A 15627-nucleotide genomic window follows, 5' to 3' on the forward strand; every position below is an offset into this window, starting at 1 on the left:
GTGACGTGAAAGAAAAAAAGAAGAGAGAGTAGAGCAGAGTCAGAGTACAGGGGATGCAGACGAACTAGGCCGGGCGTGGACGGACTGTGTGAAATTCGGCGGGGACAGCGGACCCGGAGGGGGTCATTGCCCCTGAAAAGGAGAAAAGTGGTGTTTCCGGAGGACACGGATTCCGAGGGTTCTTTTCACCAGGAAGCTCGCTGTCTGGCCAACAGAGGATCTCAGCGCTCCAACCTGGCCTCCCCACGGCGGCCAGCCGAAGCGGAGCGTCTCGCAGGTGCCAGGGAGAGCAACCCCGGAGCTCAGCTCGCGGCTTCCCAGCGACCCCGGCGGGCACTAAAAGCCGCACGGGCCTAAAATCCTGACGGAAACAGGAGCCGGCGGACAGCGGAAGGAAACACCCACCGGAAGCCGTCCCGAGTTCCGAACATGGCGACCTCCCGGTTCCTGCACTGGAACCTGACACGAGCCGGCGCCTGGCTGCTCCCGCCGCCCGCGCGCTGTCCCCAGCGGGCTCTTCACAAGCAAGCAGAAGGCACCGAGTTCCAGAGCATCTACAGCCTGGACAAGCTCTACCCGGAATCCCGGGGCTCGGACACCGCATGGAGGGTCCCGGTGAGCGGGGAGGGCTGGACGGAAGGGGCGTTTCCCAGTCCCTGCTGGGGGACGTCGGGAAACCCGGGCAGCATCGGCCGGGCGGGAGCAAATCGGCGGTGGCCGCGGAACGAGACGGTGGCCGCGGGAGGGAGCTTGTGGCCGGGGCGAGCGGGGATGGGGCCGCGGAGCGGGACCTGTCCCTGAGGCCTGGAGTGCGCGGGCGTCGCGAGAGCTCGCTGAGTGTTTCCTACAGGACCACCGGCGTTTCCGCGCTCGTCCCCCGGCCTCCTGGTCCACACGTGGGTATTTCCCCTCCGGAGTGGACAGTAAAACCCAAAGGCTGCCAAACTATTTGGAACCTTTTGGGAAACTACACTGTCCATAGCTTCTAGGAACTTCAGCGCGCCTTAGGAAACAGGGCCCCTCTTGAGGATGCAGTGATTACCAGCCTGCTGGGTACCGGCTCTTGAACGGGCCCCGGGCAGGAGGGATAGGACTTAGCCAGTTCTGTTGCGTTTCCACCGACGGGACTGAAAGGGGACATTTAACTTCAGTTGAAAGCATGGTGTGTGCACTGTGTCAGGCATGGAGATAGGCAAGTTAAAAAAACATAATCTGAATGCTTATGGAGCTTATCTTCTAATGGAGGGAGACAAGCAACAAATAAAATCAGAAATATAGAGTGTGTGAGATGGTCATGAGTACTTTTGGGGAAATAAAGCCTAGAAGGAAAGAGTGCTGGGAAGGGTTGCAGTTTTAAGCAGGGTGGTCTAGGAAGGCCTCTGGGAAGATGACATCTATTAAGAACCTGGAAAAAGCAAGGCAGTGGGCCATGGGCATAGTTAGGGAGATGAACATCTCTGCGGAGATGAACATTCCTAGGACCACCTCAAAGTGATAGCATGCTTGCCTTGTTGGAGGAATGGCAAGCAGGCCAGTGTGGCTGAGCAGGGGAGTCAGAGCAGATAAAGCTAAACAGGAGAGGCGTGGGGTGGGGGGTGACATGTTTACAGGGTTAATAGGCCTTTAGCTTTACTCCAAATACCGTGGAACGTATTGGGGATTTGAGGCAGAGAAGTGGAAAGATTCAGTTTAGTTTTATAAGGATCATTCTTGGGGTGCCTGGCTGACTCAGTTGGTGGACTACGCAACTTGGGGTTGTGAGTTCAAGCCCTATGTTGGGTGTAGAGATTACTTAAAAATAAAATATTTAGGGGAGCCTGGGTGGCTCATTTGGTTGAGCATCTGCCGTAGCTCAGGTCATGATCCCAGGGTCCTGGTATCAAGCCCCACTTCGGACTCCCTGCTTAGCAGGAAGCCTGCTTCTCCCTCTCTCACTCCCCCTTCTTGCGTTATCTCTCTTGCTGTGTCTCTCTCTGTCAAATAAAATCTTTTAAGAAAGTAAAAGTTGCAAAGAGCAAGTGAGGGAGCATGGGATAAGCACAGAGAAGTAAGAAGGACGCTGGCAAGGACAGGTCAGGAGGAAGAGGGAGAACAGCTCCAAGGAGGGCGGGGCCAGGAGTCCTCAGTACAGGGAGAGCAGGGCAATGAGGGTTGCACTCCCAAATCATTCTAAGATGAAAAGGGATGAAGGCAGCCAGGCGGGGGACAGGTGAGGATACCATGAGTTTGGCTGGCCAGAAGAGCCTCAGAGGGGGTCATGTCTGCACCAGGCCCACAGACAAGGGGCTCAGGCTCAAGGACATGACTACCAAGAAACAGAGCACAGGAGGGACACAGAGGTGAAAAGTCCTGGAGTGAGTAGTTCCATCTGACAAACCCTGAAGGCACATGGCCTCCCAGGTGAGCCCCCGTGGCCCAGGAAGGAACAAGGTGGCCCACCAGGTGTTCTAGATTAGCAGAGGGTGTTCCTTTCGGAGTCTCCCTAAGGCACATGTACTGCAGATCTTGGCCTCCCTCCAAGGAGCTAAGGCTGCAGATAACCAGTTCAGACTTCCTGGAAGAGTGTTTGAGAGCTGGCATCTCCAGAGTCCAGGGAGGCTTTCTTTGTCATCCTGAAATGATTTTGCGGGAGACCCGAAAATAGTTGTATTACATCTGCAGTGTGGCTTTCCATCCTTTCTCCTATTGCCCTGGACCAATTCAGAGTCACAGCAGGTGACGTTCATTTGACACTGTGTATGTTACCTTACAGGCTGAAGCACAGCAGGCCAGTAACGACATTCCTGTGGGTAAGTAATTGTGTTTTATAAAAAATCAGTCACTTCCCCCACCCCTGAACATTTCTTCCAGACCTCTCCAGCCTCACAAAAATACAGAAACTGTCTTTGGGTGTACAAAAGCGGAGTCCTCTTGGTACTGTTTAGAGTGGCCACAAAATAGTGGCATAGCCGCTCCGGACTGCCACGCAGTGTGCAAGACGAGTGAGGGCTCATGGTGGCTTTGGGACACGGACCAGTCTCTACAGTAGATGAGTGGATGGCTATTTGGAAGAAGTTAAGCTGCCAAAGAAGATACATAGTAAGCTACCATCTCTGCGTCAGAAACATATTTCTATGCATATACATAAATCTATGTATATACATAAATCTACATATACATAAATGAAAGGATGTACAAGAAATTGGATACGAGGACTGGCTTGGGGAGTCAGGAAGAAAGGACATACCTCTTGGCTGCGGGCAGGAGTGGGGACTTCTCCCCACTGTTTGCATATCTTTTTTTTTTTTTAAGATTTTATTTATTTACTTATTTGTCAGAGAAAGAGAGCGAGCAGGAGGGCACAAGCAGGGGGGAGGAGCAGGCAGAGGGAGAAGCAGGCTTGCCACTAAGGTCATGATCAGTGTCCTGGGACTGAGTCCTGCATTGGGCTTCTTGTTCAGTGGGGAGCCTGCTTCTCCCTCTACCTTAAAAAAAAAAAAAAAAAATGAAGGGTGGAGGGAAGGAGGCCTCTCAGAAGCAGTCGTGAGGGAGATGGGCCACCAGTGACTCGGGGCCGGCCCTTTGCCACTCGTACCTCTCGGCTGGCTCACCGTCCAGTCTTCTGAAACTTTCCCACTACCACGCCTTCTCCAGACGAGGACTGACACTGCTTTTCACGAATTATAAAAACAGAAGGAAGAAACCTCATTTTACATTTTATAGACAAACCAACCTGAGGCCCAGAGAAGCAGAGGGACTTTGCCAAGATCACAGTCGGTCAGGGGCTGTGTCAGCGTTAGAAGCAAGGCTCCAGGCTCTGGTGCTAGGCCGCTTCCAGCGGGCGCTGGGCACACAGTGAGCGTCTGTCCTCTTGGGGCTTCCAGTCTGTGGGGCTTCCACACCCACCACATTGTGAAATACGACATCGAGCTAAGTTTGTCCCTAGTTGAGCTTTTGAAAGAGTCTTTGCTTTAAAACAAGCAAACAAACAGCAAAAAGCTAGCCCAGCCAGATCTGGGGAAAGGGACTGGACCAGAGGCAAACTACCCAGGGCATAATTTTACAACCTCTGCTGTGACCTTGGGAAGGGGACTTATTCTCGATTTTAGTTTTGACAAACTGTAAATAATCTCGACTTTACTGCCCTGACTGTTACATAAGTATATATAAAAGTCATTGAAAGACAGGTATCATAAGGATAGTTATGTTGGTAATAAATTAACAATTTGTGCATTTTGGCATGGAATAATCTCTCTTTTTTTTTTTTTCTTTCTGGTGTGCATCCTGTTCTGTAGATCGTTTGATGATATCTTATTGTCGGAGTAGTGGTCCTGGGGGCCAGAATGTTAACAAAGGTACAAGGCACCTTGTTTTCTTTCACTTTCTTTCACTTTCTTTCACTTGGCTGGGAGATGTACTTTTGGAGTTCTGTGTTTACAGTCATAAGGAATAAAGGGATTTTATTTTAGCAGAAACCTAAATACCACCCGTTTATAATAATCCTCTTTATTCTTTTGAATGTGGTCTGATCAGCTGCGGGTTGCTAGGACTCGGGTTCGCTTGTGAGCCTAAACAAAGGGAAATCACAGTGTGAGTTGGCAGCTGGCTCCGAGAACAGGTTTCCTTCGTGGAACCCATCCCCCCATTCTTTTCAGACCCCATTAAGAGAAGCACCGAGCATTTAGTTCCTGAAAGTTCATTTTCGTCCGGCAGTGCCTCACCGTCTTTGCAGGCTCCTCCCATCACCTGCTTTGTATCCCCAAGTCACACAGGGCAGAAACGTCCCTGGCTGGATGTCTTGCCTCCCTGTTTCAGGTTCGTCACCAGCCACTGGGTGCTGAGCCTACTTGAGAGGCTCAGTGACCCGTGCTCTCTCATCCCTTAATTTGCAGTGAACTCCAAGGCTGAAGTCAGGTTCCATTTGGCAACTGCCGAGTGGATTGCAGAGCCCGTGCGGCAGAGGATCGCCATCACGGTAACCACCAGCGCCTTTTGCCCTAATTCCTCAGTCGCTCTTAAACCTTTACTCCGGGGACACCTGCGTGGCTCAGTGGGTTAAGTGTCTGCCTTCGGCTTGGGTCATGATCCCAGGGTCCTGGGATCGAGCACCACATCGAGCTCCCTGCTCAGCGGGGAGTCTCCCTCTCTCTCTGCCTGCAGCTCTGCCTTGTTGTGCTCTCTTGGTCTCTCTGTCAAATAAATAAAATCTTAAAAAACAAAACAAAAAAAGCCTTTGCTCTGTAGAACTCAGGTTTTTCCTTTGTTCTCTGCAGCATAAAAATAAGATCAACAAGTCAGGAGAGTTGATACTCACCTCTGAATGTAGCCGCTACCAGTTCCGAAATCTGGCAGATTGTCTTCAGAAAATTCGAGACATGATTGCTGAGGCCAGCCAGCCCCCAAAGGAGCCATCCAAAGAAGACGCTGCACTACACAGAATCAGGTCCCAGAAAGGGCCCCCAAGCCCCTCTCAGCCGAGTCGTGGGGGTGGGGGTGGCGGCACCGAGAAGACAGGAGGCAGGTGGAGTCCACGACTTCCCAGCAGAAGGTGGGGGAGCTCCGGGAGTGAGAGAGACCGCTCTTTCAGACCGGTCTTTCAGAGACCAAGGCCCCCCCCGCACTGAGCTGCAGCAGCTCTCACCACGCTGAATCGAGCATCTGGGCCTAATTGCGGTCTTTTTGTTTCCAGGATAGAAAACATGAATCGGGAAAGGCTGAGAAAAAAGCAAATACATTCAGCCCTAAAAACAGACAGGAAAGTGGGTATGGATTGAAATCCTCCTCCAGAGCCGGCACGGCCCTCTTCAGGGGGTCCAGGCTGCCACAGCCGAGAGCATGAACACCGTCAGGAGACCCCGTGTGTGTGTGTGTGTGTGTGTGGTTGTTAACGCCTGTCTTTACCATTGGCGCCGCCACGAGAATGTTCCTCTCGAAGGAGGGTTGCAGGCCCTGGTTGCAAAGGTCTTCATAGGCAATCACCTGTTGTCAAACCTCAATTACTCGTTTAATGTATGAGCTGCATTAAAACTCCGCAAGAAATGCAGTGGGCTTCGCCTCATTCAGAACGCTTCAGGAACAGAATTCCGACCTTTTCCGTCAGTTGGAATCTGCCCCCTGGAAACAGGACCGAGCTGCGGTGTCTCCCCTCGGGGAGCATGCCTCGGGGTGGGAGGGCTGAGACAGGTGAGCCGGCCTCCGAGCTGGGCCTTGAAAAGGGAGGAGAATTTTAGTCAGTAGAGGTGGGGGAGGGACGTGCGGGTGGGAGAGAACAGTATGAATAAGGGAAACCAAAGAAAAGGCTGGGGAGGAGGAGCCGAACCATCCGAATGGTGGATTCGTGCCAGGGGATGGTGGGAGGTGACTCTGGAAAGGGAGACAGAAGCTCAATGTGGAGACTCAAATCCAAGTTCAAGAGTTTAGATTTTAAGAAATGTAGGTGACTGGGTGGCTCAGTGGATTAAGCCGCTGCCTTCGGCTCAGGTCATGATCTCAGGGTTCTGGGATCGAGTCCCGCATCGGGCTCTCTGCTCTGCGGGGAGCCTGCTTCCTCCTCTCTCTCTGCCTGCCTCTCTGCCTACTTGTGATCTCTCTCTCTGTCAAATAAATAAATAAAATCTTTAAAAAAAAAAAAAAAAATGTAGGTGACAGGGAGGGGCGCCTGGGTGGCTCTGTCGGTTGAGAGTCCCAAGTCTTGGTTTGGACAAGATGTTGATTCAGGTCAAGATCTCAGGGTCCTGCCCTCAGCGGGGACGCCCCCCCCCCAGCTCATACACACATGCTCTCTCAAAATCTTTAAAACAAACGTCGGTGACAGAGCTGCTGACGTTCTCCAGCGTGAAGGACACCAGGCGTCAGGCGCTGTCGCACGCTGTGGGGTTTGGGAGGCAGGAAAAGAGTGAGCTGGAACTGAAAATAGGTTTTTGCAATCCCCCGGGCACGGGAAGCGCCCGGCCCAGCATAACGATAGCAGAAGACAAGGCGTGTAGGGATTTCTGAGGGTGTTCTCTCCGGTTCTGATCTAGCTCACGCGGTCGCAAGTACTGCTTTGTGATGCTCTGAAGGGCGGATAAGTAGCCACAGTGGTAGGTATACCATGTGAGCAGGGCCCTCATTCATGCAAGTGTCAACAAGGGACAAAAGTCGTTGACAAATGACTAATGAGTCCCCTCAAGAGACTCAGAGCCCAGGAGCAGGAGGAGCTCGAGGCAAGGCGGTGCCACATTGGCCTGCTTGTTGGTCAATTCAACAAACAGTGACGGCCAGGCACTGGGCGACGTCCCAGGGACTCAGCGGTGAACAAGAAAGTCCTCTCTTCCAGAGAATTTACATTTGATCGGGTGACGATAAAAAGCCGAGAAGAAAAGTGGGATTCCTGTTGCGGTAACACACGCTAGAACGTGTCTAAACCGGAGAAGCAACTAGTTCCAGCTTGAGGGTCAGAGCAGATGAACTTGGTCTCTGTTCTTGACATAGGAGGGAGAGGGGAGGGGCTGGCCATGGAGCAAGGTGAGGGCTTAAACTGTGACCGGACGTTGAGACTCTACCCCTGCAGAGGCCGTCGGGGAGTTTAATCTGTGAAGGAACAAGGAGAGTGTGGGGAGATGAGCACGGGAGGGAGGACTGACCCCTGTAGGCAGCAGGGACCGCAAGAACGGAGAGCCGGCAGCAGGTGCAGAAGGATGATGGAGACAGGAAATGGGCCCAGGTAGAGCGGGAGCAGGCGTGTGCGCGCCTTGTGTGGTGCTGTGTGGAGACCAGGAAGGCACAAAGGGAGCAGTCTTGGGAGGGTGGTGGGCTGTGGATGGCTTTGCCTGTGAGGAGCTGATCCCTGGGGCCTGAGGAGGAGGGGAGGCCTGGGGCTGGGAGTGAGGCCGCAAGATGGAGGGCACGAGCGGAGTCTTGGGAATGGGTAAGAGCGGCTGAGGACGAGGCAGAGCAGAACCCGGGGGCTTGCTGGGTGAGAGGGTGGCAGTGGGAAAACCGGAAAAGGCATCCCCGTGGGCTGACCCTGGAGCAAAGCGATGGACCTCAGAGGACTTCAGAAGACGTTAGTGGCATGTGAAGGGACCTGGAAAGGCATTCGGGACACACAGGAGGGGATGAAAGGGAGAGAGAAGCAACAGCGTGAGGGACAGGAGTAGGATCCAGCCTTTAAAAATGTTGGGTGCTGGGATGCCTGGCTGGGTGGGCCGGTAGAGCAGACGACTCTAGATCTCGGCGTCCTCACTTCAAGCCCCATTTTGGCAGTGGAGCCTACTGGTTAGGAAAGCAATAACTTTTTTTAAAAAATATTTTTATTTATTTGACAGAAATCACAACTAGGCAGAGAGGCAGGCAGAGAGAGAGGAGGAAGTAGGCTCCCCTCGGAGCAGAGAGCCCGATGTGGGGCTCGATCCCAGGATCCTGGGATCATGACCCGAGTCGAAGGCAGAGGCTTTAACCCACTGAGCCACCCAGGTGCCCAAACAATAACCTTTAAAAGGCAGTGGACAGAATGAGCGAGCACAGGTGAAAACGATTCCATGTAGTAGTTCAAAGCAAGGCCGAAGTGCTTTATGGTGAGTATTTAGTGGGAGGAGGTGGTGACTGAGGGGGAGGAGACTTCTGGGATGCAGGAAGTGTCCTGCTCTCATCCACTTCGCCACGTGAATGTCACACCTCAAGGAACGAATTGGTTAACTTAAAGAGCTCCCTCAAGGCCAGGGGACTGGAGCCCAGCGACTCCAAATTCCTGCTTCTTGCTGAGGTTAGGCAGAAAGCAGATTTCTGCAGGAAGGGTTTCTACAGACTCTCCGCATGTCGGAGGAAAAAAACAACGAAGAATGTGTCCAAGTTCCCGGGGCCCTGGATGCCTGGAGATGGGGGAGGCAAATTCTCGAGGCAAGCACAGGGAGAATAACGGCTGCTTTCTGCTGAAGCTTCTGCTGAACATCTTTCAGAAATGCACGGATTTTAACAGTGTAGACTCCATTTTTAAATGAACTCATTCTTTATTTGTATTACTCTTTGTAAACAGTTTCAAAGGAACAAAACATTAGGCTGAAGTATCTATTTGGCTTTATCTACGTTTGTTCTATCGATGATGTATACTTGTGATTGGAAAGGTCTGTCCTGGTCCTGCACTGCCTGGCGATGGGGAAGACCCTCAGGGCTTGGGTTCCAGTTTTCGCGACGGACGCTATTCCGTTCTCGCGCACTTCCTGCACTACTTTTTCCTAATGTTCCTGGACATTCCGTCAGCTCTGCACCGGGGGACACAAAGGCTGGGTCGGGCGTCAGGGTTGCACGCCCGGGCCCGGGGGGGGGGGTCTGGCAGCCCCCCGCCCCGCCGCTGCCGTCGAGACTAGGGGGCTGGGTGGCACCTTCTGGACTCGCAGGCCCCAGTGGCCTAATGGATAAGGCACTGGCCTCCTAAGCCAGGGATTGTGGGTTCGAGTCCCACCTGGGGTAAAGGAATCTTTTTGGCTCTCTCCGCGCCTCGCGCGTCCGTGACTAAAACGCACCAAAAAGCCCAAAGAAAACCGCCCCACAACTTCTGTACAGCCCACCCGCCGAGACTACGCAGCCGGACTCGTCCGGGAGGCTTAACGGTATAGCGGGCCGCGACAGGGCGCGGTGACACCAGGCCCGGAGCGGGTAATACGGGCCGCACTGACCCCCAGACATCCGGCAAAGCCGAGACCCTGGTAAATTGCGCAGCAGGAGCGGGCGAACCGGGAGCCGGGGTCGGGCGTCAGGACCCAGGTGCGTGGAGCCCCCGAGACCCGGATCGTCATCGCGGAAATACGGGTACACAGAGGTCCGCGCGTTCCCGACACCAAAAGTTGCCGCGGGGAGAACCACCCGCACCACCCCAGGTGGGACTCGAACCCACAATCCCTGGCTTAGGAGGCCAGTGCCTTATCCATTAGGCCACTGGGGCGCGACAACACGGGGTTCCCACGTGGTCCGTGGTAACGCGCAGCCGCACGCTCGCGGCCCTCCCGCGGTGCAGCCACGGCGGCGGCCGGACCGCGCGCCCCGAAACCCGAGCGGGCTCCTGCCAGCTGCCCGAAAAGCTAGAGTCCGAGGCGAGGCGACGAGTTCGTGCCCCGCGGGGACCACAGGGCGCTGGCGGCGCGCGGGTGCACGGAGAGGAGCGGGCTTCCCGGAAGGCGAGTGCCGAGGGGCCTCGGGTCCGGGGAGGGGACGAGGAGGGAGACAGAGCGAACCCGCAGACGAGGCCGAGCGGGGCTGCTGTGGCCCGCGTCACCAAAGGGCATGCGCCCCTCACCCAAAAAGAAACCGACCACGAAGGGACTCGAACCCTCAATCTTCTGATCCGAAGTCAGACGCCTTATCCGTTAGGCCACGCGGCCGCGACGCCCAGGGGATCGCAGCGTGCAGGCTAGGTGCAGCCCCCTCGCTGGTGGCGGCGCGGGCGGGAGAGGACCGCGTGCGCCGGGCCCCAAGGTGCGTCGCAGGTGTACCAGAGCCAGAGCCAGGGTGCAGTCCCTGTGGCAGCGTCAATGCCAGTGTAGCCGGAGGTCGCTAAATAGGTATCCTGGCACACCCGGTTACGTAGGGGACCGCGTGGCCTAATGGATAAGGCGTCTGACTTCGGATCAGAAGATTGAGGGTTCGAGTCCCTTCGTGGTCGATACGTTTTAATCTTGGGGAGATGTGATCACAGTCTTCACTGCAACTGGATCCGAGGCTCTACCCTTGTTTTAGACACAGTCGGGCCTCCGTACCCCTTCCTAACTGCAGCCCCCTCACCTGAGGCTGACTGAGGACGCCCGTCCAATCGACTTTTGCACCTAGGAACTTCCGGGCCTGACGTCATTACGCAGCCACACGGCGTCACAATTCAAGAGGCATGTGATCGGGCGCCGCTTACGTGAAGCCCCAGTGGCCTAATGGATAAGGCACTGGCCTCCTAAGCCAGGGATTGTGGGTTCGAGTCCCATCTGGGGTGAGGTAGTTTACGTGTAGAGATCCTTTTTCGTATCAAGGTAAAAACAAAAATTCAAAGCGTGTGTGTGTGTGTAATTCTTCTTTTCTTGATAGCGTGTGTGTGTGTGTGAGTGGTTTTTTTGCTGTCTTTTTTTTTAGTGTGTGTGGATGCGTGTGTGTGGTTTTGTTGTTGGCTATTTGGTTGGTTTTGTTTTGTTTTATTTTTTGGTCTATTTTTTTTCAGTGTGTGGATGCCTCGGTTGCCGGTAATTTGCTTTTCCTTTTTGATCAAGCCCGACTGCACTTTGGGAGATAAACCCATGGGAGGGCAAACGCGGCCCCACTGCTTGTTGCCCAGCCGGTGTCCAAACACACCTCGCTGAAGTGCTGCGAAAGCTACACGTCCACGCGCGTGTTCTCTGGGCGTCGGTCCCCGTGAGGTTAAAAGCGGCGCACCGGGAGCCCCCCGCCCCTCAAGCCTCAGGAGGACACGGGCCGGCGCGGGGGGGGGAGTTGCTGCCCAGCCCGTTGCGCTCAGCCTCGCGGTGGGCTCTGGCCCGCAGAGCCGGCCCCCACCGCCCACGGTCCCCGGCGTGCACGGAAGCTCGCGTGTGCACGCGCAGCGGACGGGCACACACCAGGGCCAGCCTCTGGGGTCCGCCCAGGCCCGCAGGAAAGTGGGGGCTCAGGAGTGTTTCTAACGGGATGTCGGGGAGGGACGTTTACGATTTCCGTACTTTCCTATGTACATAATCCTTTAGTAAGAGGCTCAATTTAAAATATATATATATGATTTTGGCTAGATATTTTTTCTTTTTTCTTCTTTTTTCCACTTTGGAGAGCACAGCTCCAGAGCCTGTGGTTGGGCTTTCCAGGTGGAACATCTCACATCGCGCGCCCTTCAGGGTATCGTGTCTACGGGTGGGCGGGAGTGGGTGGGCTGCACCGCTCATCAGATTTCCCTAAAACTACTCAAAAAAGTTTAAAAACCACTGTGTCCTTGTACAAACAAAAACCAAACTAGAGGTAGACAATCTTCTCCCTTCTCCAGCATCATCCAGAATTCTTCCTGCTCTCTCTACTCAAAATCACGTTTTGTGGATGTTATTTTAAATCATCTCGGACTCCCACACGCTGGCGCAGGCCTGCAGCATCACGGCCCTAGCCCGTACCACTGGAGCCGCTGCCTCTCTGGGTTTCAGGCTTCAGATCTCCTAAAACCATCCTCCAGGCCCTGACTCCACGGTGATTACACTCGAGTGAGAGAGAAGACAGTCAACAAGTAAACTGGTGAACAGGATGACTTCAAACTAAAGCGGGCCATGAGGTATGAGCTGAGTACCGGGAGAAGGCCTCTCTCTGGTCAACAGCAACAGCATCCTTGGCAGCCCTGTCCGGGGCAGGACTTCTTTAATGTCTTGATACGCTACCTACCTCACAGGGTTGTTGTGAGCTGTAAATGAAATGATTTTGTCCAGTGAGTAGAACAATGCCTGGAACACAGCAGGGCTCTGTAAGTCATGACAGTCATGTTTGCCAACAGACTAGGTTGCCCCATTATTCAAGGTTTATATGTGACATCCTAGCTAGAAGTGAATCCCTCAAGGCTCAAATTTCCTCTGACTTTGCCTTTCATTCATTATGAATTCATAAGGTTCTTCTGAATGCCTAGCACAGTGCTAAACCCTCGGGAATATAAATGACTAAGGGATAATGCTGGCACTCGACAAAGAATCTTCTAGGACCCTCTAGATCTTTCTAATCCTCTAGGATTGATCATGTTACTTTTATCCACCAAGCATTCTGTAATTACTTGATTTCTCACTGAAACTCATGAAAATGAGTTTGTTTCCAAGTGCCGGCATTTTTATATTGTATTATTCTAATTTATATGTTGGTTATTAATTTTTTTTAAAGATTTTATTTATTTGACAGACAGAGATCACAAGTAGGTAGAGAGACAGGCAGCTAGAGAAGGGGAAGCAGGCTCCCTCTTGAGCAGAGAGCCCCAAGCAGGGCTTGATCTCAGGACCCTGGGATCATGACCTGAGCCGAAGGCAGAGGCTTTAACCCTCTGAGCCACCCAGGCGCCCCTTAATTGTTGTTTTTTAAAGATTTTATTTTTATTTGTCAGAGAGAGAGAGAACACAAGCAGGAGGAGCGGCAGGCAGAGGAAGAAGCAGGTTCCCAGCCAAGCAAGGAGCCAGACTCAGGACTCAATTCTAGGACCCCGGGATCTTGACCTGAGCCAAAGGCAGACACCCAACTGACTGAGCCACCCAGGCGCCCCTTAATTGTTTTTTATGTAATATTTGCTCTGGAGTCAGATGTATACTGTAGTTTGGGTTTTTTTTCTTTTAATTTGAAGCTTTCTTTATAGTCTAATGTTATCAGTTCCCAGTTATTCTGTTTGTAGGACACAGAATTTAGTCTATGTTACTAAGTGAGCCTTTTATTATAGTTTGATAGTGTCTCGTTTTGCAAATGCCAAAAATAGGTGTTAATATCTTTACAACTGTTATGTGTCCAGCAGTTTTGAACTTTTTTGGTTTTACATATTTTAACATTTTTTTAGCATGTCAAGGTTCCAACCATTTTTAATCCCTTTATTAAGAATTACATTTGACCCATTTCACGTTTTTGTCTTGAATTCTACCTTGCTAGATGGTAATATAACTCACATAGTTGCCCATCCTTTAAAAATGTGCATTGCAGGGGCGCCTGGGTGGCTCAGTGGGTTAAAGCCTCTGCCTTTGGCTCAGGTCATGATCCCAGGGTCCTGGGATCGAGCCCCACACCGGGCTCTCTGCTCCACAGGGAGCCTGCTTCCTCCTCTCTCTCTGCCTGCCTCTCTGCCTACTTGTGGTTTCTGTCAAATAAATTATTTAAGAAAAAAAATGTGCATGGCAAAAATTTTCCAACATACACAAAAACAGAATAGTGAATGAGCCAACCCAGATTTGTTAGTTATCAGGATTTTTTCACATTTGCTCCAATAATCCATTTATCCTTTCATTCTTCTGAAGTATTTTGAAGTAATTCCAGACATCACATCATTTCACCCCAGGAGACATTCACATACTTCAATATTAATCTAATTATCTTTTTTTAAAGATTTTCTTTCTTTCTGAGAGAGAGAGAGAGCAAGAGAGCACGCAAGCACAAGCAGGCAGAGGCAGAGAGAGAAGCAGGCTCCCTGCTGAGCAAGGAGCCCAATGCGGGACTTGATTCCAGGGCCCTGGGATCATGACCTGAGCCAAAGGCAGCAGCTTAACCGACTGAGCCATCCAGGTCCCTCTGATTATCTTTTTACAGTTGATGGGTGCAAACCAGTATCCAAGTAAGGTCACACACAAGGTTTGGGTGTTGGGTCTCTTCAGCTTCTTTTAACCTAAAGCTGTCCCTGCCTTCCGTCTTACATTACCCCACACCACTGACTTGTTGAGAAACAAAGGTCAAATGTCCCGGATTTTGGATTTATCTTTACTTTATGGTGCCATTTAACTTGTTCCTCTATCCCAGCTATTTCCTCTAAATTAGAAGTTAGTTTTAATGCCTCCGTTAAAGTCAGGTTCAACTTTTTGGCAAAAACAAAATAACTTTCAAATGGTGCTGTGTACTTAATACCATGTATCGAAGGTACAGGCAATAGGCTTGGCATCAGGAGTTGAGAACCTGCTCACAGTCAAGTTCTTTACCAACCTTTCATATTATGGTTTCATCCTCTGAGAAGCTTGGCCTAAAACACTATTTCATTAGGAATTACAAAAATAGTACCTTCTGATGTTACCCTTTTTTTCACATTTATTGGCTGGAATACTTTCTAAAGAACTTTCATGAATTATGTCTGCTAGTTTATCCTGAAACAGTTGTTTGAAAAGACAGGGTACATGCATAATATTTTTTCCTTCAGTGCTTGTCAATGAACTGGAACCCTTGGTATATCTTTTTTTTTTTTAAAGGATGGACAGCTTGTGGTTGGATTTTGGGTTGACCCAGTATGCAAATTTGCCTAGTAGGAGTCTTCCCTGATTCATCTTTATCCTAAATGTTTGGTTCTGTATTTATACTTCTGTATTTATGCTACTTTGTGGATTTTTATCTTCACCTTTTGCTATATAGGATGTACTCTTGGGGCCCTGGGTGGCTCAGTCAGTTAAGTGTCTGCCTTTGGCTCAGATCATGATCCCATGGTCCTGGGATCCAGCCCCACATTTGGCTCCCATGCTCTTTCTCTCTCAAAAAAATCTTAAAAAAATAAATAAATAACGGGGCGCCTGGGTGGCTCAGTGGATTAAGCCGCTGCCTTCGGCTCAGGTCATGATCTCAGGGTCCTGGGATCGAGCCCCGCATCGGGCTCTCTGCTCCGCAGGGAGCCTGCTTCCTCCTCTCTCTCTGCCTGCCTCTCTGCCTACTTGTGATCTCTCTCTCTGTCAAATAAATAAATAAAATCTTTAAAAATAAATAAATAAATAAAAAGTACTTTTTTCTCTAGTTTTTTGAACAGCATAATCCCATTTTACTAGTGATTATTAAGATTTTAAGTTATCTCTACATCCAACACAGGGCACAACCCCAAGATCAAGAATCACACACTCCACTAACTGAGCCAGCCAGGCACCAGACTAGTGATCATTCTGTGTAAAATTAATGCATGCTCAATGCAAAAATTTCAAACAGCCCTGGAGAGTACACAGTTTAAAAGTGCCCCAA

General features: G+C 51.4%; 1 protein-coding gene and 5 non-coding genes across 11 annotated transcripts; 4 read left to right on the top strand and 2 right to left on the bottom strand.

The window, feature by feature from the left end:
- The first annotated feature begins 355 nt into the window (after positions 1 to 355).
- MRPL58 (mitochondrial ribosomal protein L58) lies at positions 356 to 11057 on the top strand. 6 transcript variants are annotated; one of them, XR_006816013.1, is made up of 7 exons: positions 395 to 615; positions 2753 to 2789; positions 4275 to 4334; positions 4872 to 4954; positions 5253 to 5422; positions 5669 to 5854; positions 11029 to 11057. XR_006816013.1 is itself a non-coding variant. In XM_045986553.1 (6 exons), the coding sequence occupies exons 1-6, from the start codon at positions 430 to 432 to the stop codon at positions 5816 to 5818; spliced, it is 681 nt and encodes a 226-aa protein (XP_045842509.1). In that variant the 5' UTR covers positions 356 to 429; the 3' UTR covers positions 5819 to 6022. The 6 variants fall into 6 exon arrangements, 2 of the variants coding, with proteins under 2 accessions (XP_045842509.1, XP_045842508.1); XR_006816014.1 differs by having other exon boundaries at positions 10994 to 11054; XR_006816016.1 differs by having other exon boundaries at positions 5669 to 5859; positions 11029 to 11051.
- On the top strand, positions 9357 to 9429 carry TRNAR-CCU. Its single transcript has one exon. It is a non-coding gene; the product is annotated as a tRNA-Arg (tRNA).
- Positions 9829 to 9901, bottom strand: TRNAR-CCU. The gene has a single exon. It is a non-coding gene; the product is annotated as a tRNA-Arg (tRNA).
- TRNAR-UCG lies at positions 10265 to 10337 on the bottom strand. The gene has a single exon. It is a non-coding gene; the product is annotated as a tRNA-Arg (tRNA).
- Positions 10546 to 10618, top strand: TRNAR-UCG. Its single transcript has one exon. It is a non-coding gene; the product is annotated as a tRNA-Arg (tRNA).
- Positions 10864 to 10936, top strand: TRNAR-CCU. The gene has a single exon. It is a non-coding gene; the product is annotated as a tRNA-Arg (tRNA).
- Positions 11058 to 15627: the final 4570 nt, after the last annotated feature.

The sequence above is a fragment of the Meles meles genome, chromosome 18 (genome assembly GCF_922984935.1).
Source record: "Meles meles chromosome 18, mMelMel3.1 paternal haplotype, whole genome shotgun sequence".
NCBI classification, from domain to species: Eukaryota; Metazoa; Chordata; class Mammalia; order Carnivora; family Mustelidae; genus Meles; species Meles meles.